Source organism: Pelecanus crispus, chromosome 5 (assembly GCF_030463565.1).
Source record: "Pelecanus crispus isolate bPelCri1 chromosome 5, bPelCri1.pri, whole genome shotgun sequence".
In the NCBI taxonomy this organism is placed as follows: Eukaryota; Metazoa; Chordata; class Aves; order Pelecaniformes; family Pelecanidae; genus Pelecanus; species Pelecanus crispus.
This window is the reverse complement of record NC_134647.1, coordinates 64,652,687-64,678,841: the sequence shown is the minus strand read 5'-3', so window position 1 is coordinate 64,678,841 and position 26,155 is coordinate 64,652,687. Positions and strand designations below refer to the sequence as shown.

The window sequence follows — 26,155 nt, the reverse complement described above, 5'->3', positions numbered from 1 at the left end:
GGATTTAGTCCATGGCATGACATGTTATTCCATCTTCCAGAAAATTCTCTTTAAGTAACTGCTGCCTTTTAGGTGAGACTTGTTATTTTTTGATCTGGATGTAGATTTGTTTGTTTATTTATTTATTTATTTCTGTTTTTCATTACTGCAGTCCAGAGTTGCATACCTCTGATTATTGCAGGACAGCAGGTCTTGTGCTGTCCCTCCTCCTCATTCTCATACCATCCATGGCAAGTCAGGACAGGAGAACTCAGTTAAATTCAGACCTTAGGATTTCTGTCTGCATCTTGCAGCAGTGAAAGTTGGCCTTTCACCTCTAGAGCCATCTTAGAACATCAGTGAGTTAATTTTCTTTGTGCTTTTCTTTGTCAAGGTTCAAATCACTTTACACGAAGGAAAATGGCTTAATTATGCAGAATGGACAGCCTGATATTGCTGACTTAATTGCTGGAGTTAGTAAGGACTATCTATATAGAATAAGTCAAGCACAATCCTGCAGTTGCTTATTCAAACAAAGGACTTACATAAATGCTCCAGTTGACGTCAAAGACACTATTCGTTCAGATCAGGTTACTCACACCTAAGTCTTTGTAGGACCAAGCTCATAGATAAATAGCAGTTTGCAAAATTGCATTTTAAAAAATTTGTTCATAATTTCTCCTACCTAAAAATGTACAGGCTTTCTATGAAGAGTGATCTTTTTAATTCCATCATTTAATTTGGCAAAACACACAAATGTGGAAATTCTTGCTTTTTTTTTTCTCATTAAAAAAATGTAAAGTATTAAAGAGGGAATAAAGCATTCTTTGTTTTTTCAGGCAGCTAACAGGGATTTTAAATTGATTTTTAGTTCATTCTTCTCTGTGCTTGCAGCATTTGCAAGTGTATTTTCTGCAAGTATTGCAGTGTAATTCAAGTATCAAGAAAGGGAAAGACAACTATTTCGGTGTTGTTAGAACTGCATGGAAGGGTTCATAAGAGTTTAGAATAGTGGTAAACTCCACCCTTCTGGTTCAACCGTCGCCTTTCACAGTGTTTAGTGTAAGGCAAGCTTGGGCATTAACCCGGCTTACCTGGGAGGGTTAGCTCTGTCTCTGAGAGAGCTGTGGATGTTCATTCCCAGATTAAGTTGTTTTTAAGATTTAAATGAATGTAAAAACCATTGTTGTCCACCTTCCTTGTGTAACAGGCTAAAGCATCTGAAATTAGAAGAGTAACATCTTTCTTTTAGCCACTCTTCCAAGAACCCGTGGGTTGATTTATTTGATTGTTATAACAAGTCAAAGTGGAGGTTCATTTTGTCCAGTCCCTTCTTTTTCACAATAGCAGCAGTAATTGTTTCAGAGGAAAAGAAGGAGGGAGGAATCCTAAAACTGACAACATGTTAACTTCCTTCTCGGGATAGTTCTTTTACGTCATGCTCAGTTAATGAGAGTTTATGTTCCCTTATATTATTTCTCTCTATTATTATGAGTGGAAACAGTCTAGATATCCGTGTAATGTAGTCTTTTTTTTTTTTTTTTTTTTTTTCTGTTAAGGTTTTGGTCCCAGCAATACCCATACCCTTTTTCAATTGCATAATGATTGCTTGTTTTGTTTGAATGAATGTATTGCTGTGTTCCGAGGAATGACACCTGATTTATCTGCTCTGTAGGCCTTCCTTGTTTCCTGGATTGATCTCCCATTCCTCTTCCTACTGATGTAAATAAGCTAGTTTTTTCATTCTTTATGGAAATTTATGTATGCTTTTACTCACTTCTGTTATCTGTTTCAGAACTCCTTGTGGTTCTGCTTGATGGGGTTTTCTTTCTTTGGTTTGCGAAATCATATAGCTGTCCAAATAATACTGTTGATCTCCTTGCTTTTTTGAGATTTGCTCAAAAATTTACCCTCTTTTTTACATGAATACAATTCCAAAGGACTGTAAGCTCAAACCATTATTATTATTATTAAATATACTCTAGAAATAGGCACACTGATACTGTCATTTAAAAGATTAAAGTACAAGCATCCAATACAGCATATGATGTATGTGAAATGAGCCATCTTGCTTTTCCTTTGATTTAAATGCCTTACCTTAAAATCTAACCATCAAAAATGTTTTTAAAATTGGTACTAATGACTGTAAATTCTGACCAAATATGTCTAGTATTTAGGAATTACTTATGATTTTAAGAGTATACATGGACTGAACTGATTCTTCTGACGGGAGATAACAACACACCTCATTGCCTGTGTAGGAATTTCTAATATGCGTCTTTGATTCAGGTGCACATGGCAGCTGAATCCTGTCATCCTAACTTGAGTAAGACTTGAAGGAGGTTTGCCTGAGTAAAGGAGGAGGGCTCAATACTGGCGTTTAGCATGTGAAATTGGATCAGTCTGCATCAAAATGCAGTTATTAAAACTTTCTTTTATTGCAGTACTCTTGGCAATTTCCCTGCTTCTGTTCTGGTTTCACTTAGGCTTTGTCTGGCCACAAGTGCATGACAGCCTAGGTTCCAGTTCAGCATAGTCTGACTAAGCTGGTAAAAACTCCCATTAACTGTACTGACATTTCTTCAGGACTTTATACTCACACATATATTCACGTACCGTGCTAAATGAGCCTCTCAACAGTTTTGATGTTAGGAATAGATACATTATTTACTCAAGAATTAGTAAAATGTGTCTTTATAGTGAACTTGTGAAGAGATTTCTGGGCTAGCAGTTCTCTCTCAAAATACCAATGTTAGGGTTGTAAGGGTGTTTTTTCCCTCCCTAATTCTAACCAATTATACGAAAACAGCACAAACCACATCATGAAGCGTAGCATTGCTCATGTGGAGATTTGCTTTACTAGTCAGTGTATAGAGTGTCAGTGTCCACATGGCTGCTGGCCAGACATTGTCTTCAGCATCATGCCACACTTTCTAAACCACTAGAAAAGTCCACAATACTTCCTAAGTCATTGTGCTCCCTAAACATGGATTTTGGTGGTACGTGTCCCATGTTTACTTTTCACACAGTAGAAGCATAAAGTGTCATGGAGCTAATAACTGCAATCTTCCTATAGCCTGCTGGTGCCAATCCTGTGGAATAATAAAGTCTATTATAGTACAGCTAAGAGATGTGAGGATCAGCGGCTGAAGCACCGACTGGTACTGATAGATGTGTTAGGTGATGCATGTGTGGATGTGAGTAGTGGTGTGCTGCCTTTACGGTAAGGTTGCTGTAAGGGAGTAATCTCGCTCTATCAAAAGCCATATGGTGAGGGAGCTGGCCTGAAACCTGACTTCCTTTTTCTCAGTTACCTGTAGTCTTTGACTAACTTCATCGAGTCTTTGGTGAAGCCTTGAACTATGGTAAATTTGCTCAAGCTTAGACTTCCAGAAGAAAGCTGTATGCTGGCTCTGTATACCGATACTTTCAGTTTTAATTGTGTAAAAGTTTTAACTGCTTGAAGAAGGAGAAGATATGTTTTTAAAATACAAGCTCTTAATTGAAATAGATATTTGACTTCCTGTTGCAGAGTAGTTTGCTTGAAAATACTGAGCTTGAAAGAGTATATTTTTCTGAATAAATTGAACTGAATCACTGCTGATGTTGCATAATGGCTGGAGGTATCTCCAGAGGGCAGGCTGCCGGACTGGAGTGGCTGCATATGTGGGCTTTATTTCCAGTTTTGCTTTTCATTTGCCTTGCCATTTTTTAGATGATTTTTATAACCTCTCCACTGCTTATTAAGCTTTTAAAACTTAGAGTGGCAAGGAGATTCAATTTTACATATGTGCACGCTTCTTGTTAACTCTCATATTTAAAAATTTAGACTGTAGCTGTGCATAGGAATATTTTTATTATGTTCGGCATCGTAGTATCTGAATGGTGTCATTCTGCCTGGATCTCTAGACTGAGTCTCTGGAGTTCAAGATTCAATTCAGGGGTCTGAATGAGGTTTACTCTTTGACCCTTGGCCAAGTCAGTCAATTTCTTTTGCCTCTGTTTGCCATCTTTTAAGGGAATGGATTAATATTTCCAATCCCACATGCTATGTCTGATTTGTCTAGACAATACATTTTTGTGTCTAGGACTGTGTCTCATTATGTGTTTTTCAAAAATGCTGAAGACAATGGGCTTGAATCTTGGTTGGGTGTCTGTAATATAATACAGAATGAAATTAATAAAAAAGCAAGCAGTCTGCTGACTGTTTGCTTCCCCTTGCCTCATGACATGGTGAGGCGTATGTGGGTGGATAAAATATTCTTATTTTCTACTTTCTGGTCCAACTCAACATGTTTAGCTAAATGCATCCCTGGTATGAATCCTCTGAAATTATTGGATGTACACAAAGGATTAATCTGACTTGATATGTTGCACTTGAGTTGGGTGTTTCCCTTCAGGTCTGATGACATAACTTCTTCTAGGAATACTGAATTTAAGAGTCTAAGTCTTCAAAGCTTTTGATAATGTGTTCCTAAAGAGAAACACTTTTTTTTTTTAATTGGACTGTTACAAATAGTAAAAGAAACATAATCTCATTTTAGTTAGTGTGATTCACCTTTTGTTGTACAACTTTTTTGACATTTGCAGTGTTTGGTGCATTTATTTATATTTTTTAAATGACAGGTTTAAATAGATTACAGCAAGCAATTACAGATAGATGCATTCTCCCAATCCAAAGTAAATATCTGTATGTGTATAAATATATGCGTGTGTGTGCGTCTGTTTATGAAAAAGTAAAACATGCCAGTTTTCTTACAATACTTATATATCAAATGCATACTTTCACATCTCTGGCAACATGTACAAAGGTTACTTTTTTAAGGTACCTTATCCAACACAGCATTTTATTTATGTGGGTTGATCCTTAGAGTCTGAGTGTCACAGAAGTGGTTTTTCCAACAGTCTGTCATTAAGTTCGAGGTATATCTGTATAATACAACATCAGTCCCATACCTCTTCTGGAGTACAGGAAACATCTATGCTTCTCAAGAGACTTCTGTACTTATTTTGGTCATAATTGGAGGTCACTCTTAACTCTGGTTGGGGTGGTCAGTAGATTGATAGCAGAGTTTAAAGCACTTTGCTGCTTTGAAACCTTGTGCTGCTATGTTGTCTTTGAAAATGATCCTATTGTTCTTTTTTTTTTCTTTCGAAGTGGCACCCAGGTTTTAAATATAACATGGAATCTTGTCAGGGAGTGGCTGTAATCAGAGGAGATTAATTATAGATGTGGGTGTAGAAAATTGCAAATGTGAACTGTATTTTTCATACAATGAAATCTATCCCTTTAAGTAAGCAACATATTTGCTTAGAAAATTCTGTAATTTAAAAAGCCAGCCAAAAACCTCCTAAGTGTTACAGCATGAACACCAAATACTAGAGTGAGGTTTGAGTTAATTACTCCTTTTTCCCCTTAACAGAAATAATTTTAACTTTTTGGTTTATTAATTGAAAGACTTTCTTGCCTGCTCACTGATTGTTGCTGAGGTCTGTGAGTGGGAGTTCAACATGGATGTGTGGTAGTATGTGTTCAGAAGAGTCAAGAGTCCTACTTCTACATACTGTATCCTAACAAAAGACCTAAAAGCCTGTGGTAATATGTCTGCCTTGAAATGCCTCCTCTCGTTGAGGTCCTGGAAATAATCTGCAAGGAAGCTATGTTATGGTTGTACAAAAAAATTGTTTTCTTGTATTTTCTTCCTGGATATTGTCAAGAACTTATATAATACTGAAATGGTGCTGGCCAGCAAGTGGGCACGGAGACAATATTTGTGAAACGTGCTTAGCCAGTGCTTTTCTTCACGTGGTGCAACCTTTGCCAGAGTTGGAGCTCCTGCTTACTGCATGAGAAAACCAGTCGTGTCCATAGCTGTCTGTTTTGCCTGCCTTGTGACAGCTGCCCTTTGAAGCATAGGGACCATTTTTGTACTTGGATCTGTAGCACAGGTTTCCCTGAGCGGTGATGAAGTCTGATCTAATACCTCACAAGTTCAAAAGAGATACTCTTCATTTCACCTCAGTGGAAATTGGACAAACCCCATTACCCCTTACAGCCCCGTGCACTTCCTTGTCTGGTAAATAAGTTTTGAAGTACTGGTGTAATGCCTATGTCTGTTGGTCAGAGATTTGATGGATACCAGTCCCTCAAGGGCTACGATGTAGCTGCAGTTCCCTAAGAGCCTTCCTCCTACCTAAAAGAGTACATTACTCTTTCATGGACTGTGCTTTGGCAGGGAGATTTACGGTAGAGGAAGGGAGACCTGTTTTACATTTTTCAATAAAAGCTGTGCCACCAGTCCAGTGAGACTTCTGACTTTCCAGATGTGAGACAAACAGAGCTGCTGAATACAAGTTAACAAATTTTCAAACCAAAATTTAGTCTTGTCGATTGTGAAGGAGTCTTTTAGGACCATACAAGTTCACTGAGTCAGCAGTGTTCAGAAAAAACGGAGGGAATAGTGTATATTGAAATTCAAACAAATACGTTAAACACAGATTTTAAAGAAAACCTGTGAAATCTTTAGGCCAAATGTAGTGCTTCAATATAATTTTTTTGCAATAAAAAAATTGTGGCTTGAAGGGGTTTGGAAAGGTTATAGTCAAATATCAGTATCATCGTTAGCTTTAATGTATCTAGCTGATAGGTCACGAGCTGTTCACTGTCCTTTGGGTTGGTGGCTTTGTGGGTTGGCATCTTCTACCAAACTTCCACTCTTGTGGCAAAAAGAAATCTTTTCTACTAAAACTTTTTATTTTGAAACTGAGGAGCTCTTTTCTGAGGTACAGTTTTCCTCATGGTGAATTCAATACCGAAGATGTTTACAACGAGATAATGAAGACTTCTAAACAAACAAAAAAAAGGAAGATCCAAATAATTTTTGGACCACTAATTCTTGAAGGCTGAGATCTGGAGTTTAATCCTATTTCACCTGTGAAATATGACAAAATTGCCAGTGACCTTCATGTTAGCAAATACTGGCTTTTCATTGCATTATGCAGAAGGAAGGAAATTCAGCATATACAATTATGTGTATACTTACATATATATTATAGATCTTTTTTTTTTCTGTGCAGTTTTAGTGAAGATTTCAAAGTGCAGAGAAAGCTTTGATTTTGTCATGATATTTAACTTCTTTAAAAAATCGGCAGTCAGACTACTTTTTATTATTTATGACATATATAAGTGTTATCCAGAGCACAGAAAGGATGAAGCTAGTAGAATTGCTAATGCCAATTACCGTAATTTCCTTGCTACCTTTATTGGCTAGGTTTAAGTCCTCAGACATGCAAAGACTGGAAGTCGAGGCCTCTGAGTGCAACTGGTATGTGTCTGCTAGTCGTCCCAAACAGGCTTCCCCACCTGTCTTTTTTGTTTGGCATGTTTAATGTTTTATTAGAAGAAGAAAACCCTTTTCAGGCAAGAGTCATATTGCACTGCTAAGACAATGGGTTTGGGCAGGCAGGAATTTCGTAGGCTTTGGGTCAAAGGCAACAATAATAAAAAATGGTGTGTTGTAAATATTAGGAACTTGGGATTTGCACGGTTGGGTGGGTGGAACAGACCCTGACATGTTTCAGTTTGTGTACATGCAATTTAAGAGCTGTTGAATAGGTGAAATGAGTAAAATGCAGACAGCGTTTGTGAAATAGAGCACACCCAGACTTACTTGGCCCTGTGGCTTAAAACTAATCTGCCTGAGAGATCTACTGTAGTAACTGAGTGACAACAGGTGCAGCTCTTCTTACACCACTGTGAACTCAACCCACCGCTCTGTGATTCTTTTTAGCAAATGCTTAACATGGGCAACATCTCATGCATTTTATACGTTTCAAAAAGAAACTAGGTGTCACATTTTTTCTCCTATTACCCGAGAAGTATTCCCTTAGGACAAATTGCCCTCCTCTTTTCCTATTTCCCCCAAAGCAGCCAAATACACCAGGCAGGCAGATACATTTGCGTGACAGGTATAAATACCAGCAGCGTATGTGGATCTAATTATCTGGTTCTATTTCAAAGGTCATGTATTAATGTATATGGCATTAGCCATAATGGAGCAGAGAATAATTACATGTTTCCTATCGGTCTGTGATAACCTCTGCTGTATTTCAGGCTCTTGCAGTACCAATGCCCAGTTTTGCTTAATATAAAGCTTGGATGCTCTGAGTATGTGTGCTGTGTCTTAATTTTTTGTCTGGAACATTTTTGCAAAAACCACAGTCAGATCTATGACTGTCTTAGAGCGGTGAATTGCTCGCTTTTGTAAAAAGCCTCGAGACTGTGGGGTGCATAATTTAGGAGGACATTGACAGCTTAGTCCAGATGTCAGTATGTGGAGAAGTTCAGCTGAGCAAAACCTAAGCCCTGGTTTTCAATTTGAATTAAAAATCTGTTTTAAATTGGAAGTTTGCAGAACAAAAGGAAAAACATGTTTGATGTTGTGACAGTCACACTCCATTGTTTCAGGTCTCCTTGCCTTCATAATGTCATACAGCTTTCTTAGTTCTTGATTCTTTGTAGCTTTAAATAAATCTGGCCAAAAGACCACAGAAAATTACTCTGTCCTACTGCATGCTACTCCTTTTGGAACCTACGTATGCCCTATCCTAGCTTCTGTAGGACTCACCTTCGGTACAGTCTTCAGCAGGTGCAGTTGGTTTTAGTTCATCAGCACCAAGTCACTCTCAGTATGACAGCCAGGTTGCAAGGACATTTTTCATGGAATCGAGAGCACAGCTTCCATTCACTTCAGGATGGTCAAGACAGAGTACTCTGCCTTTAAAGCTGGTAGCTGACTCATTTTCCAGGCTAACTGGTATTGTACTAACCCTCTTGAATGGAAGATCATGAATAAATACCCTATGGGGTCACTTTTCAGGGAAAAACTTTCTTTTACTAACTATCCTTGTTAACAGGACTTTTATATTAACTTACACTCAAAGTTAGGATGACTTCCAGAAGACTACTGCAGTTATAGAATACACCCCAAATGGTGTTTCATTGTCAAAGATAGCAAGTATTCTCACAGACAGGGCAGAATCTCTGAAGAGTTGGGAGTCATGTCCTTGTTTGCTTTATCCCTTCTGGAGTTGTGGGAGATGGTGTCAGTGAAGAACAGACCAAAGTGTAAAGCTGTGACAACTCTTAAGTAGGTGTGGAGAAGCTTTTTGGAGAAGCTTTATCTTCTAGATAAATTTTTATGCAGGTAACTAAGACCATGCAGTATTTCCCATTTTTAAATGTGTATCTGATTTCCTTCTCTCCAAGAAGTACAATAGAGTGAGAGATAATACTGACAATGGGTAGACAATGTGCGAAGAGCCACGTATCAACTAACTTTGAGCACCTGAGTTGCTTTGGCCACTAGTCTAGTTGCCCTGGATCCTTTTCAAGGTTAGTGGGGGCAAATAGTTCCTTCCAGACAGCATTTTGGGAATTACCAGTGTGTGTTCGATCACTACAGACTCCTTGAACCTCATGGTTTTCTTATGAGGACATACTGCTGGTGGGTTTTTCAGAATGCTGAGATTCTGGTCATATAGGACTTCAACACATCTGCAGTCAGTCCTCAGCAAGAGATGTGCAAAAACTCAGAGCTAGACAGTAATAGAAAGGATTGTGTAATACGCTGTGCCCAGCCAAATCTACTTTGTAATGAATGTGGCAGGGATTTTTTTTTCTTGAGGCTGTTGGATGCAAGTAGGATCCTATAGTTCTTTGTAGACAAGAATTTGTAAGAAACTCTGAACATAATCATGTTCCTGTTGAAAATCTGGTTTAAATAAAATAAAAGTTTTCCATGCAGAAGGGTTGTTTTTTTCAGTAGGAGTATTCTATGCAAAACTTTTTGTTCTGAACAGAGAAAGGAAATCTTTCATTTCATTGTATTGGGAATATGCTTGAGGAAAACAGTCTTCAAATTCATGGTATTTCAACCTAGCTACACATGGCCTGTGCTACTGAGGGGTTCCGCACCATGTCTTCTCAAGTCCTGCATTATATTAGGTGGTCGGGAGAGGACTGTTGCCTAGATGATTGCTTACTAACTCAGCACCTTTGAACTCAGTTGATCCTGGTAGTGAAGTAAGGGGAACATTTGCTTCTATCCGTCTGGTTCATCTAGCTTCAGCTAGTGCGAGTCTGGTGTTTAGGGCCACATAACTGAGGCAATAACCGCCAAATAATTTGGAAAAAAGGAATATACCACAGTGAGTATCAGTACTGTTTCTGTTTAATGTCTGCCCTTCATCTCATAAAATTTAGGAGTTACTGTGAAATACAAAATTTTGTAATAGTTGAGGCTTGCTTTGTAGGTGTAATGATTTGGTTCCTTGGCTTCCTCTTTACCGTAATGTCTTTCTGGATACAGTTTTTCCAAGTTGCGAGTCATGCTATCACTTTCTCAGGGTGATACTATGGAGGAGAATTTCTGAGTGATTGCCTATAAAGCTAATATATATCTATGCCATTGGTATTCAAAGGTGAAAAACCATGAACAAACTGCTCTCTCTACATGTGCCTACAGCTCTCTAGGATATACAAATCAAGCAGCTGTGTGTAATTATTAGAGCACCTCATCAGGTAAGTGGCAGGGGTTTGAGTTCAACACATCCAGGTTCTTTTGAACCATGTAGTGAAGTTAATATGTCATTACAGGCATCTCAAAGAAGTCCCTTTTTCTTGAACTATTATCTAAGAGAGCAGAACGTCTTTCTGCAGTATAATACTTTCTCTTAGATATTAAAGATTTGTATAAAGCTATATTGTTCAATTAAACATGTACTTTTTACATGAGTAGGGGCAAGGATGGAATAAGGAGCTTAAATCCCAGAGAAGCGTAAATGCTCAGACTGTGTTTACAACAAGTGTTTTGAGGTTCTTGTGGCCATGAAAACAAAACCTACCAACATAATGGGTTAGTGTTTTAGCTCACATTTGAGGTTGGTCTTCATATCAGAACCTTCCACTTACAGATCTCCCAGTTAATTCATTTGGGAAGAGGTGTCCTTCCCAGTTCATGTTTTCTGTCTTGTACTAAAAATTCAACCAGAAATCAGCTATTTATCCTTCTTCTGTAAGCACTTTGCATTTATAAATCTACACAAGTAGGATGAAAATGCTCACAGCCCCATTGCCATTTCATACTAGAGTATGTTCAGTCCAGCCAGATCCAGTAAGAGAGCTCCAATATGCTGGAATTCAGTGCATTGGCAAGGGCTGGTCTGTCCCCATTCACACTGTTTCAGTGGGCCTATATATGTAATGCGGTGGTGTTCAGAGTGAACTGTATGGAAGAACTGGCCCCTGTTTTAAAACATGCTCTCTGGAGTCCAGCAAGGCTGCTCCAGTTTCTCTTTGGATAAGCATGGAGACTCAAGGAGCTGCTTTGTGATCTTTGAAAATGAGGAGCCATGGCATTTAGCGCTCATCCTTAGAACATTTTTCAGGGTGTGGCAATAGTTCATAGCATTGATCTAATTAGAAAAATAGATGTTCAGTTCTGATGAGAATTTGTTATGATTTGGTATTTACCATATTTGGGAAAACTCGATGCATTATTGTTTCACTCTTTATGTCTGAATTTTTCCTAAAGTGATGAAATGATCTTTATTTCAAATACCCTGTCTTTATTTTTCCTTCTAATGAGAGGTTTGGGCTGATTTGGGGAAAATGTTTATTTTTTCCCAGTATTTTCTTCAGCCTAGAATGTATTTATTCACCCAGTTTTTGTCAGAGGTCCTAATTAGATTTCTGTGTCTGGCTTTTAAATCCTTGGAAATTGGAATTTCTTATATCAACATTGTCATTGCTGTAGTTACAGGTCATGTGCTTTTCTGTTTTCAAACCAGACACTGAATTGTAATTGTCTGACCTATTCTTAAACTGTTTAAGAAAAAAAAGGGGGCGGGGAAATGTGTCAAAACTGTTTGAAGAGTAACCCTGAAATAATCTCCAGAGTATTTATAAGAATATAAATAGTTATCTCTAATTCTTTTTTCCCCCAAAATGTGCAATGTTAATAAATTCTCTCGTTGCAAAGAGCAAACAATGCACCTTTGTAAACAGTGGGATTGTGAAAACATCACCAGTCCTGTGGTTGTAAAAATATGGTCACTCCAACAGAACAGAATGAAATGGAACATGATGCATTTAAAATAAACATTTATGTCCTGGATGAGAAAATGGGAGTACAGGGAGTCCATATAATCATCCAATCTCCTGCTCAGTGTCATATATGAGGATATACACTGAGAACAGTGCCTTGAGCTGTCCCACTCTGTGAGAATCCTGCCCTCACTTGTACATCCTTTGTTGTTGTAAACCCCCCAAAAATGGTGAATCCAAGTTCCAGATAGTTCTTCCTGTTCTTCTTTGGCTTTATTGTGTGTACAATATCAGTGTCTAGAAGCCTTAGCTTTGATTTGTAGATAGTAAATAAAAATAGCTTCTCTTTTTCTGTTTTGTTTGCTGATTTCTTTGCTAGTTTCTGTTACTGTGTTTTAATGGAGGAGAGGCACTCACTGTTGCTTTGGTTGTGGGGTATTTCTATATAAATGAAAGGGAAACAATGACAAGGATGTTTGTCAAGCTGGAAAGTAGCAGAATCCATTCCCTTAGTGGCCTCTCTTTTAAAAAGACCAGACCCTTTAGTATTTACTGCATGTTTTTTGCTACAACTGTAAAATAAGAAGCTCTGCTTAGCCTAGACAGGAAAAGTGCAATGGGATCTGTACTAGTAGCAAGTATATTATGTCAAGTTTTGTCTCTCCCTTTGACAGAATACTTTGTATTTTGAGTGTCTAGTTGGGTTTAATTGTGTTTTATATATATGGGTTGTAGATGTTGATATGCATGACATTCTTTGGGACACCCCACTGTATCTGACTATCAGCTATGTTGCTGTCTTATTTTTAAGTTTCCTGAAGGCAGTAGTCTTTCTTCTTTGTTCAGTAATTGTACCTTGCTGTAGAAGGTGGGGTCATTGTCCGGAGCTGGTTTTCCTAGGCATTATGGTCATGTAAGTAACAATATGTAATACAATAATAAGACTTTTAGTTTAATTCTCCTCAGTTAGGTCCCTAGGTGGTTCACTTGGATGAAAGGGAGGGTTTACTTTAACTCAAAAAATATTTTTTGTAGAGAGGAATTTTGCCTGGATTCTACTTATGCAAAACTGCAAGAATAAGTAAAATGCTTCAGTAAAATTCAGTTTGCTTTGAAGATACATTTTCAAATTGTAGCATCCTAATAAAAAGAACATGTCTGTGAAAGCACACCTTGGCTAAAAATTAGTCACAAATAAGCTGTCTTGTAAGACATCAAAGAAAATCCATCTCTGAAAGGGGTTTCTCTTTGAGAATAGGTAAGATGTTGTGTTTCCCTGAGAGGCATCCGAGATGTCTTGCACTTGATGGTACCAAGACTACAGACAGCTGAAATTTTCAGTAGTATATAGCATTTTTAATACCTTTTTGTTTATTGACTTTTCAAGCACATTTAAATACTGATCTTCTGAGATGGTTCTTAGTGTTCAGACAGAAAACCATCTGTGCAATACTAAATCTTCAGGAACGTTATTCATATTTTCGGGTGAATGAGAGGTTGGGGATGTGGATCATTTTAGGAGAAGAACATTCTATTTACTATGATAGACCTTTCCGCAAGTTTTCTTAATCTTTTGTTTATATTCTGCTCCTGTAGTTTGCCCTTGTGATGCTGTACTGTCCCAGTGAAGTTCAGCATCAGTTTATCAGGAATGAGACTTGAAACAAGAACTTAATATTGCACTCAGCGGCATCATGGCTAATGCTGTTTCAGCATGTCACTGAATTGCCATCGGTTTCTGCTGAAATATAGACCTAATGATAGTGGTACTTGAACACATGCTATGCAGAAGCTCTGGTAGTTGGATGCAATTTTGCTTGTACACATTCACCCGATAAACGCATTTTGTACCTGCAGGTATTGAAGCAGTGCCATTTAAGCTAATTATCAGTGCATATGTAATCTCGTGTAAGTTGTAATTCAGCTTGAGCATAAGTAATAGAAAGTTCCTCTAAGGACATACTGTGTGCAAAACATTGCTATTTAGGTACAGCCTGGAAAAGCAGGAATCTCTGAGCTGCTTGCTAAAGAGCTGTTATGTTCATGCTATGCTGTCTTCTAGGCATATGCATGGCCTGTTATTTGACTGATTTATGCAATGAAGTGGCCAGACCAGGACTTGTTTCAGCACAGAAGAATCTTAAACATAAGGTCCTTTTAAGGTATTTCAAGACATGCACTCCAAAGAGTAACCATTTTTTTTTTATTAATGTTAGCATTACGCTTGGAATTTTTGACCAGTGAATGAAGAGATCATTTTGTACAAATTTCTTTCTAGTCACAAGTTTAAAACCAAGTGTATTCATTTGCCTGATTCCGCACCTATATTGTCTCTTTTCTAGGTCCCTCTGTACAGTAGTGTGCAAGTGGACGTACACTTCAGATGGAGGTTGGGATGACAGTTTCTGGAAAATGATTGGTTTGGAAGATTTGGTGAAGGACAAGTATGAAAAAATAGGTATATCAGGGGTTGTTTTCTTTTATACATGTATATAAAAAAGTTATATATGTAAAAGATATATATGTATATATATGATATATACAAATATATAGAAAAGATATATACATATAAAAAGATCTTTTGTTGTATTATTGTGAATGAAGCTTCAGCTGGTTTGATAACAAGGCTGGATGCCAATAGGTAACAGCTTTCTAAGTACACTTTTACTTGGCATTGTTGTCAAAAACTGTGTTTAAATTTTACATCTTCTACCCTTCTGAAAGGCCTAGCTAGCCTTTCAGGACTGCTCAGCCTCAACAATAGTGAAATAAATGGGAGCCTCAGCAACTGATTACATGAAGGAAGCACCTGATATGGGTGTATTGGATGGCAGGCTACGAAAAAATGCCACAACGTAATAATTTATGGCTGTTACTGATAGCATGTTTTCTGACCTGCACCAATCTCCCTTATAATAATTTTTTTAAAAAAGTGCTACTTCTGCTTGTTATTATCTTCATACTGGTTTTTTCACGCTCTGAGAGCCTAAGTTTAATTAGAATGGTAGCCTTGCTAATAGCAATTCCTACAGCAGATATTCATTAAAAGTCCATAATGTTAATATACCAGAAAATTTCCAGGATAACTTTATTAGACTTTCCCTGTTAAGTTAATGGACTTTTAATGGATGTCCTAAGCAGACATGTCATTAACAAGAATATTACCAGACATGAATTAAAATATGCTCATTCATCAAAGTTAATTGTCTGAAATTTCCTTTGATTTTTTTTTTTTTTTTAATGTCTAGCACTTTGAACAAGTTTGTACAGCAGTTTAAATGCAGCAACATGAAATGGAAAGCGTGTAGGGAGGACTGTAGTGAAATGAAATGTAAGGAAATCTATGAACTTTTCTGATCATCACAAAATATACTATAAGTAATTTTCAGGTTATCAGAAAATTGTACTTGAAAGCTTCCTTGAACAGATTTCAGCTTTTCCCCCTGCAACTGGAACTGCTTATGCAAAGGTATAAAACCTACTAGGAGTATTAGGCTTTTAGCTTCCTGAGGTTTTAGTTTGAATACGATTCTTACAACATCATGTGGCTTTTAGCAAATGTTCAACAAGTTCTGTTTTTACCAGAAAATTGAATATCTCGGCAGCTGGTGGTCTCATGGAAGAGTTTTTTTAAAATAAATTATTTATGAAGTGTAAGCTAAGGCTTTAATACAATATTTATGCAATGCACTTCAAGGACAGTGCAAAGCAATTTGCCATTTTAAGTAACTAAACATACATGTTTTAAATGATAAAGTAGCCATTAATAAAAAGGGTCTTTCGTTGTGACGGAAGCCTCATAAAACTAATCTATATATGGCTCAATATTTAGCAAGACAAAAATCATTAATTTCCAATATCAGGCTTACATTTTTGTAAAAACACAATGTTTACAAAATAAATCAGTAAATTAACTTCTGTTGGTACCTGTTTCTTGCAAGACAAAACTGTTTTCCTGAGTTAATGGGGAAAGTGTCTAGTTCCCTGGGCAATTGCATTGATTTTCAGGAAATTAACTGTAGAATACCTGGGTGCATCTCGGCTGGAGTTGGAGAAGCAGAATCTGGCCTCCAGAATTGCACCAAACCATAGGCTAGAACTTGAAGCTTCTGAAGAGCACATACTTTTACTCACCTTGAGAAATCCTTTGATTTTCAGATTCTTGGGCTGATTACCTTAAGCATATCCAAAGTATAAGACACTTTTTGTGTTGCATAATAATGCTGAAACCTGGCCTTAGGTAGAATATATGCTTATTTCCATGACCATTTGTCTAACCTTGCCTTGTTTAAAAGCAAGGTGTTACATTCATTGTATTTAGCTGTGTGATAAAATCACAAAAAAACAGGACAGTGACCTTCATCCGTGTGTCTATGAAGAGGGAGTAAGGAGCTCACTGTACAAATGTGGAAACCAGATAGCAACTACTCCTTAGCATTCCTTTGAGTTTATCTTCTAAACTGTGCCTGTTGGAGTCTCTTGGAAGGGTTTAGCTTCAGGAGACAAAAAGACACCAAAATGGAGCAACTCACTCTTCCTGAGAAGCTACTCAACAATGCTGAGCTCTGTGTTGTGTGCTGTGGAAGCGCTTTGCTTTCTGCCACCCCTAATCTTAGCAGTGTCCCTGTACATGGGAAAATGGAAATGGTAATGCTGTTCCAATGAAAGTTTGGGGGGTTTGCTTGTTTTAATGAATGTTCACTGTTGTTGGACTTGGGAAGAGCACTCTGAATAAGCTCAGCTTTTCTTTACTTAATTTAAATTAATAAGGACAGTGTAGAACCACCTACCAGGAAAGTGCCATTCAGTCAGTCGAGCAGCACTAGTCAAGCTGCAGCTGGAATGGTCTTGTATAGTGGAAGACTCCTTCCTACCCACTCCCAAGGTGTCGGCATTGGTGGCGAGGCACCGTCACTGCATAGACCTCCTCCCAGGAGCCCACAAATGCTACACTGAGCACAATAAACACAGGATCACACCTTGCACAAACTCAACTCAAGCTATGCTTATAATATTGCTTCAGGGTGCTGTCCCATAAGTGAACAGTCTCAGCTGCCGTTAACTTCAGCACATTATACAAAAGGAAGGCAATTTGTTTAAGTAACTCACAGGGACAAACAGAGCGTGTGCTTCCAGGAGGCACATCATAATGTGCTACGGCTGACAGGAAAGAGTTCAAAGCAGTAGACTTAGCTGGCTTGCAGATTAAGGAACTCGAAATTGCCAGATAACCTAGGTAGGAGTAGGTTGAAGGGAGATGGTACATGGTCAAAAACTCCTCCTAAAATGAAAACAAAACCAAACACCTAACAAGTCTGAAGTAATTCTAGTGGAATTTCCTTTTCTGTTCTCAAGCTTGTCCAAGTCCGTGTATATCTGCTCAAGGTTTGTTTAGCTCAAATACAAGGATGTATTTTAATGCCTGCGCGTTCCCCTTGTAAAGAGAGATAATAGTATTTTTCTGACATATCTCCCCTAAAAGATTAGCAGGCTCTGAATCATCATTTCTTTCTAAACAAAGCAAAATGTCACAAGATAAAATTAGCAACATTTTCTTACTGTGACAGAAGTAAATACACAGTTTACCAGTTTAAAATAGGCAGAAAAGCTATGTGTCTAGTGAAATCATTATTGTTTCCAGTCAGAGGGAACTATAGATGAATAGTTATGACTAAATGTTTTGGTTTTTTTTTTGAAGTAGCTTTAACTTTCATGACACTGGAAATATTTATGGAAATTACCTGAGAACAACTTCTTTAATGTATGTATGTATTTATTCTGACAAATACACTTTTAAGCATCACACTTAAAATGTCTTGCCCTTTAAAGATATATTTACTGTAATCAGAGTGGTGCTTGTGGTTCCAGGTAGTACGTTTCTCTTAGTTTCAGTTTAACTTAACATATGACCTTGTTGATAACAGAGACCCTCACATCTGACCTTTAGGATCTTCCACAAACCTTTCCCACATCAAGGCGTGGGTTCACATATGAAAATTCCCAGGCCTTTGACATTTTACATTTCTCAGAGCAGACTAACTTTTCAGGGAATCCACATAATAAGTTGTTTGTGGTTCCTTCTGTACATTGTGAATTTACTGATCGCGTTTGTGAAGGTAAAGAGTGTTACCTAGAGATAGTACAAAATTTATTGATCCCATTAATTTGCCTACCAAGAGAGTGAGAAGATGGCTTGTATTCAAAACCACTATGAAAGTGTTGTGTACTACAGGCATTAGCATTTATCTGCTGTGGTGAAAGTGCATGATGAGTATCTTTTTGTGGTACTATAAAACCTAGAAAGACATTAACAATTCCGTTAAAATTTCATGTACTATAGACCTCTTAGGGTACTGAAGCATATATTCCATTTGGAGGAAAATGCCTGATAAATTTTCACCACAGCTCTCTACTTCAGGGGCTACTTAAGGGACCAAATAATGATTTTTTACTGAATGGTAATATTTTATGCCAGGTCTTTTTTTGGTTGAAGATGGTGCCTTTGTCTGAGAGAGCATTGCAGGTACTACAGAATAGGTTTTACTGTTCTTGTAGATCGTGCATTGAAGGCTAAAATGCTATCTTTTGTGAAGGGGCGTTTGTCACTGTCATGGTTTAACCCCAGCGGGCAACGAAGCACCACACAGCTGTTCGCTCACTACCCCACCCCCCTCCCCTGCCTCGGTGGGATGGGGGACAGAATCAGAAGAGTAAAAGTGAGAAAACTCGTGGGCTGAGATAAAGACAGTTTAATAGGTAAAGCTAAACCCAGCACACTCACCTTCTTTCGTCTGTGATGGAACGGCACGCTGATTTTAATGAAGTTTTTTTTTTGAAAAGCAAGCTTCATATAGCCCTTCAACGTGATGAAGATTTCATAAACCCATTCCGCAGCTTTTCCTGACTAGGAATTTACAGCTACATTGTCAGAAGTGGATAAATACACAGCTCGTATGTATGGGATCTTTATGAACATCTGAGGCAAAACTGAGAAAAGTATTTGGATTGTTTAAATCTCACAAGTTTTATGGAAATTCAATGCTTGCTTGAACTTTGAGTGCTTGAAATTAATATGCTAATGAAAATAACTTGCATGGACAGGTTGTGACATCACCAGATAGGGTTTTGTAGACAAGCATCATCAACAATTCTGCTCACAAAATGATAAACTCTTTCTTAAAACTACTTGGATTTTTTTCCCTTAAACTTTCATATGACTGGATAATATGGAGATCAGAGTTTTATGCCTGTCTTCAAGCAGCACTTCTCTCCCTGTTTCATAACTCTAAAATTTTAGCTTTGCTTAATTTGCTTTAGTGTAAGACTGGTAGAATGCTTTTATATTTGATTTTGACTTTGCAGGTGATGGTGGTGTAAGGAAGAACACCCTCTGGTCCTTATACGTCTCTTTACTTAAACCCCACTCTGGGTCTTTTACCCACTCATTCTTCTTTGCCACCTTCAAGAATAATGGTTCCCATTTTCCTCAGATTGCCTCAATCCACCTCCAGTAGGATTTATCCTGATTTTTTTTTTTTTAAATTTTGGCACTGTGTTTTCAATTATGAAGGGTTTGACTTGATTCTAAATTGCATTTATGGTTAATGGTCTTTACTCCCATACATCAGTACAATAGCGTCACTCTCCCAGTTCCAGCACTCTGACTGTGCTTTAGTGTACAGCCCTAGCACTTTGCAATCTCTTGTTCATAACTCTTCCCTTAATTTCAGGGCTTTGGGGACTAGAAGCTTGTTGGTTTCATGTACTTGGGCACTTGGGTATACTATTTTTGAATGCCCTGAAAAGAAGGATCTGTAGAATTGTAAGACTGTGTGGATGTTCTTTTCTAATGCTCTTTCATTTGTAGTGCTTATTTATAAATTGGTAATAAAGAAAACCATATATGATTTGGGACTTTGACAAGATAGCTGTGACTCTCTTGATTGGTGCCTGCTGTCGTTCTTACTGTGCAAAAGCTTTACAATATGTTGGATTTTCAAATTTAGGTGTTCCTTTAGGCATTCAAACAAGTGACAAAACAGCAGGCTGTTTATTCATGAACATGTTATTATATGAATGGCTATATTCTTGCATCTGCCAGTGTCTACCTCCACATACAAAACTAATGAAGATAGTGGTATTGTATACCTCACTTTTTACACTTCAGTGGAGTCTGCTTGGGTTTTGTATTTTGTCAGAATTAGTCAGTTTTAATACTTGGAAGTTCTACTCATTTATTTACATTTAGGCTGAAAATGGAAGTTTCAGTCCAGGGTGGGAGAATACAATCAGTAACTTATGCTACAGCAGCTGTGAAGGGAATGGTCAATCCATTAGTTCTGCCAGTTTTCTATCTCTTCCAAGGTCTTTGATGCCAGATGCTCCAGAGTATATGAGGGATTTCCTTGAAGGCTGAGAGAAAGGGATGATGATTTTTTTTTCAGGTCAGCTTGTACCTGCCAGCTCTTCTTAAAACTGGATTGTAGCATCAAGCTTTAAACATGATGCTTTGCAAATGGTAGAGAAGAATAAGTAAAAAGATTCTCTCAAGTATGGGGTCCCTTTATCTGTCTTTCTTTGGTCTTTTCCTATCCACAGTAAATTACAACACATTACAATTTCAAACAAAATTCAAAGGATGAATCAGAGGATATTTACACTTACATGCTGTCAAAATCCATGGAATTTACAAGAGAAGAGTGTTCCAAATATACTAACATTTTTCTGGCTTCCTGTCATTTCAGTCCGTCCAAGAGCTGTAGCAACTGTAAAGGAGCTGAAACTGGCACAGCATAAAGAGGTTTTAGGGTGTCTCCTTCCTCAAAACTTGAGGCATTATTTCATAATATATGACTCAGCAGTAAGAAGGTAGAAAGAATTTTTCTCACAAAAGCTACGTGTTCCTGTGATTTATATTTTATTTTATGGGTTTTTTTCCATCTTGAGATCACTGAATCACATGAATGGTTGAGGTTAGAAGGGACCTCTGGAGATCATCTAGTTCAGCTCCCCCTACTCAAAGCAGGGTCACGTACAGCAGGTTGCTCAGGGCTGTGTCCAGTTGGGTTTTGAGTATTTCCAAGGATGGAGACCCCAAAATCTCCCTGGGGAACCTGTTGCAGTGTCTTGACCACCTTTCCCCAATAAAAACATTTTTTCTTTTGTTTAAATATAATTTCCTCTATATCAGTTTGTGCATGTTGCCACTTGTACTGTCACTGGGTGCCACTGAGAAGAGTCTTGCTCCGTCATCTTTACTCCCTCCCATCAGGTATTTATATACATAAGATCTGCCCCCTCCCCCACCCCGCCCCCAAACCAACAAACCTTCTCTTTGCTGGGTTTAGTCTCAGCTCTCTCAGTGTCTCCTTGTATGATGTGCCTCTGTCATCTTTGGGGTCCTTCTCTGGACTTGCTCCAGTATGTCCATGTTTCTCCTGTACTGGGAAGTCCAGTATAAACCACAACATTCCAGATGTAGTCTCCTGAGCAGAGAGCAAGGATCACCTCCCTTGGCCTGCTAGTGGCACTCTTCCTAACGCAGCCCAGGAGGATGATGGCCGCCTGTGCTGCAAGAGCACATCACTGGCTCATGTTCAGCGTGGTGTCCGCTGGACTTCATGCTCATTTTCTGCCAAGCTGCTTTCCAGACAGTCAGCCCCCAGCCTGTCCTGGTGCATGGGGTCCTTCCACCTCATGCGCTGAAATTTGCTTTTCCCTTTCTTGAATTTCAGGAGTGTCCTGTCAGTTTCCCCAGCCTGAGATATTCTTCCTCTTTCCAGTAATTGTTTTTTAATAGGCTAGGCTAAACTTGGGTAGCTTAGGTTTCTTCACAGTGTTTCCTGGGTGACATTTTCCATTCCTCTTCCACTGTAAGGAAGGAAACCATCATTCACCCTGCTTATCATCAGGTTGAGTCCTGCTGGCGGATGGTACCTTTCCACTTCTCCCTCCACTCTGCTGCAAGAAGTGAGGGGTACTGTGTGGTGTTCTTTCATCCTCAGGCTCTGTCAGAGGTTAGATCAACTACTAGTAAAAGCTTAGAGCTTTCAGAAAACAAAAATAAAAACATTTCCCACTGTCCACTTCTAGAGTTCTGGTCTCAGGCTCTGTCTGCCTGGGGAATCATATTTTCTTCTACTCTAGCAATATTGTGGACTTGTGAACTTTCTAGTTTGAAAACCAGGAGTTTTTTCTTTTAATTTCTGTTTTTAATAGTCATAAGAGAAGCTTTGAGCAGACTTTGAGCCTGTTGTCATTGTTTTAAATTTCTCAAATATTTATCCTCCTTTCTCATTTTTCATACAGTTCTAAAAAAAAAAGAAAGAAAAAAAAAGCATTTCTCAGAATAGTTCTGGGTCATTTCTTGTTTTTACCTGACTCCTCCTTTCCCTGGTCCTGATTTGTTCTTCATCTTCTTTTTTTTTGCTTAAGCCTCATGCTGAGATCACTTTTAAAACAGAGATGTCTGCTTTATGAGTCAGGATTCACAAAACCAGAAGGACTATTTCAAACAATTTGCCAACTTCCTCCAAGTTAGAGGTTGTTGGACTCCCTAAAATTAATGTTTAAGTAGCTTAAAGTGTATCTTAGAACCAATCTTGATTTTATAATTTCCTGTGATGGAGAGCCCACTTCAGACTTAAAGGTTGTTGATTGTTAGTTGCTGTCATTTCTCAAAATTAATGAATTAAAGAATACACTTCATTTTTCATCTGAATTTGAACTTCCTACTCCTCTCTGGCAGACTGTAGTGACATGCCTGACCTGCACAGACTGAAATTTTCTGTGTTGAAGGAAAACACTGAGCTGCTTGAGGTTTTTCACCAAAACTCTTATGTGAACTGTCATACTTCTCAGTCCTTGTAATTGCTTTCCTGACTCATTTCTGAACCCTTTATAATGCATCAGTATCTTCTCAGTACCGGTATTAGAACTGGATACTGTGTGAATGTGGTGGGGAATAAGATTCTGCAGGTATCAGAACCTTAGCTGAAAGATTCAAAAGCATCCTTTCAGTAACTGATATTTTTAGTCTGTCATTTCTTTCAGTTTTGAAGCAAGGGTAATTATTTCTTCAAAGAGGAGTTGCTATCATGTGAATTATTAAAAAAAATCTAGTAATAAAAAATACTCTGTTAAGTAATAATCCATAATTAATATAAGGTAAATTGCCTGTGCAATCTTAGTGATACACTGTACCAAACCAGAGTCTGATTACTTGCAACTCTGAAAATATAGCAGCAGTAACGTCATCTACATTGATGATCCTTATATTTAGAGAGACTATTAGGAATACTGTACTGTAAAATGCCAGAAACCTAAATTATTAGCCTATTGAAATTATTGTTTGCAAGCAAAAACATGAGATCAGGTAGCTGGGTTTGGCTGCAAATACGTTGCATCTAGTTACTTAGTAAGGCATCCAAATATATGTATTGTATACCCACATGCATGTCAGCACAGTGAGTAGTGAACCATGCGTTACAAGAGATGTTCGTTCTGCACTGTTTCACTGAAATCTAGTAATGAAAACTCAGTCACATCCGTCAGTGTACACGCCTAATGATCCAACGATGCAGAATGCTTTTTTTCTTTTTCTTTTGACCTTTAACCAGGAAAGCTTATCATTTATACATGAAGTAGTTCTCTTTCATTTGGACAAGAAGGCAGTAGGCTTTGTTGAAGTAGGGACCTATGGTCTGCAGACCAATTTACTTTTCAGCTTAATGAATCGGGATCTGCCTGCACATAGGTTGCTTGCTTTTGCCAGTATTTAGCAATCTAATATGTCTGCCTTCAGTAATTACATGTTAGGTAGTTGAGATGTAGTTCAGCCAAAGGCATAAGCTGGATGGGAGAGTGGGATGGAAAGGACCCAAATTAGATTTGCCTTGAGCTACTGCGGCAGCTTGCATAGAGAGAGATGAATTTTGAACTGAAGAAAGCCAAAGTGATTTTGTTTAACCAACTGTTTTTCTCACTTTTAAATAAGCTGGCCTATAATATCACAATTTGTTTTGGTTTTCCTCAATGAAAATTCTGAAGTTTTTAACTGCCAACTAGGAAATTTATGGAGGGTATTTCCATGTTAAAAAAGCCCCAAATCTGACTGTTTCTAACACCTTTTAACCACCATGTATTCAGTCCTAAGAAAAAAATTAATATTATAATTTTATAGTCTGCATCATTATCCTGCTTCCTTCTGATCTTAGTGCTATTTTTGCTAATCAGCTGGCTTAAAAATTGTAGAACAATCAGCCATATATATCTCTAATCAAATGTGAGTATTATATGTAATTGAGAGGGATATTAGGTAATGTATTGTATGTGAGATAGGGTTGGGACGATGTATCAGAAGAGTTATAATACTATTTATTCAGATGCCTTGCATGTCCCAGACTTTTTGGCATTGTGTGGATTATTATAAAACACAAAAATTGGAGATTCTCTACAAGCTTTGTAATGAACAAAGCATCAAGGGGGAAAATCCCTTACATTGCTCATTGCAAGATCCATTTGGATGGATGGTGCTTCTTTTTACTAAGGTCCTGTTTCCTTTGATGTGTATTTAGCACCATTTTGTTTAACTAGGTAGCTTTTTCAATGCATGTTATATATTACTTATTTAACAGAATATCTGTTTTGTGTATTGTCTTTTAAATTAAAAAACATTTAGATTGTCCAGTTTGGGGAGGCTATAAAATGGAGGCAGGATGTACCCTTTGGTTGGGTTTCTTTCTGAGGTTCCTGGGATTTCAACAAGGGATTGATATATCCAAGTTGAAGTTTGCTTGTGTCAGGTTAGTGAAGAAGAGGGACATCTCCTTTTGATTTTCTTCCTTTTGTATTTACAGCCAGATATAAGTGCTTATGAAATGCAGCCACGTTCTGCATGGTAGATGAAAAGCTGTTCTCAGGGAGTATGTCATAGTTGAGTCAGCTGGGCCCCCTGCTGTGCTCTGCTTTTGTTGTTTTTAAAAGGTCTATGTCCTACAGTACCTAGTTCTGTTAAATATTAGTAAGCCTGTACAGTGAATTTTGATTACTAAAGTTGACTGAAGATGTATTGTCTGCCTTGTGTGTTGCGTCTGGTAAATAGCTGGTTGCTGTGGTAACCGCCTAAAAAGGTAGAGGGTCGTTGGTACCACATAAATTCTTTAAACAAAACCTGATCATAGCAAATTCTAACATTAGTCTTCGAGGAAGGATAAAAGAGGAGGAAGAGATTCAGACAGCTTTTTCCTTTTGTAAACTCACTGCTTTATGGGGAAAAAATAGCTAGAAATAGTCTGACTCGTATGAAATGAAAAGGTTGTGGATTAAGGTATTGCATTAGTGAAACAGCTGTATGAATGTGAAACAGAAAGTTCTCCAGCTTCAGCCATTATGGGTTTGTTTGGTTAGGTCTAATTTTGGAAGTCATTATAGCAAAGGTAAATGACTTGCACAGGAGACGACTGTAAACAAAAGACTCGATACATTTACTTTGGCAGGAGCCTTGAGAAGACTCAGTCCTTTCACTGCCTCTTTTATGCAGCCTTCTGTAATACTCTCACTGCCCGCCTCTGTAGGCAGGTGGTTCTCATGTCCCTTCCTCCCTCCCTGACAGCTTCTTTCCCCTGACAGGTGGGATTGAAGGAGGGCAGCACCTGCCATTGAAATGCTGGTGTGTAGCTACAGAATACCTTTATTTTTATCCTAGTTGTCCCTTGACTTCTAAAGCCACTGTGTTTTGCTCAAATAAGAATCTATTCATTCTCTCCTGCTCTAATACCGGAGTACAGTCTGTTTCAAATGCTTTACTTTTTAATTGTGCCTCCTGTTTGGTCACTTTTTGTGGTTTTTATTCTATCATTTAATAGCTTTATACCTACACATTCTAGGCAAACTGATGCTTAGGTGAGTTTTCTAGTTTTTCAGTGAAGAGTAAACCATGAGAATTTTAATTCCCTTTCCAGGTCTCTACCCAAGTGGTTAAGTCAAGGCTCTGCCCATTCCACACCTACTCACTCGCACTTGTGAGGGTGGGGAGGCAACTTCCATGATGACAGAAAGAGTGCCCATGCA

At 38.0% G+C, this 26,155-nt stretch overlaps 1 protein-coding gene across 1 annotated transcript in view; it reads left to right on the top strand.

Annotated features, from left to right (window-relative positions):
- The window catches only part of FGGY (FGGY carbohydrate kinase domain containing), a 137,578-nt gene that overhangs the window by 33,912 nt on the left and 77,511 nt on the right, over positions 1-26,155 (top strand). The window contains exon 5 of the mRNA XM_075710850.1: positions 14,428-14,543. Within this exon, the coding sequence (XP_075566965.1) occupies positions 14,428-14,543 (116 nt within the window). The remainder of the gene's footprint in view (positions 1-14,427; positions 14,544-26,155) is intronic.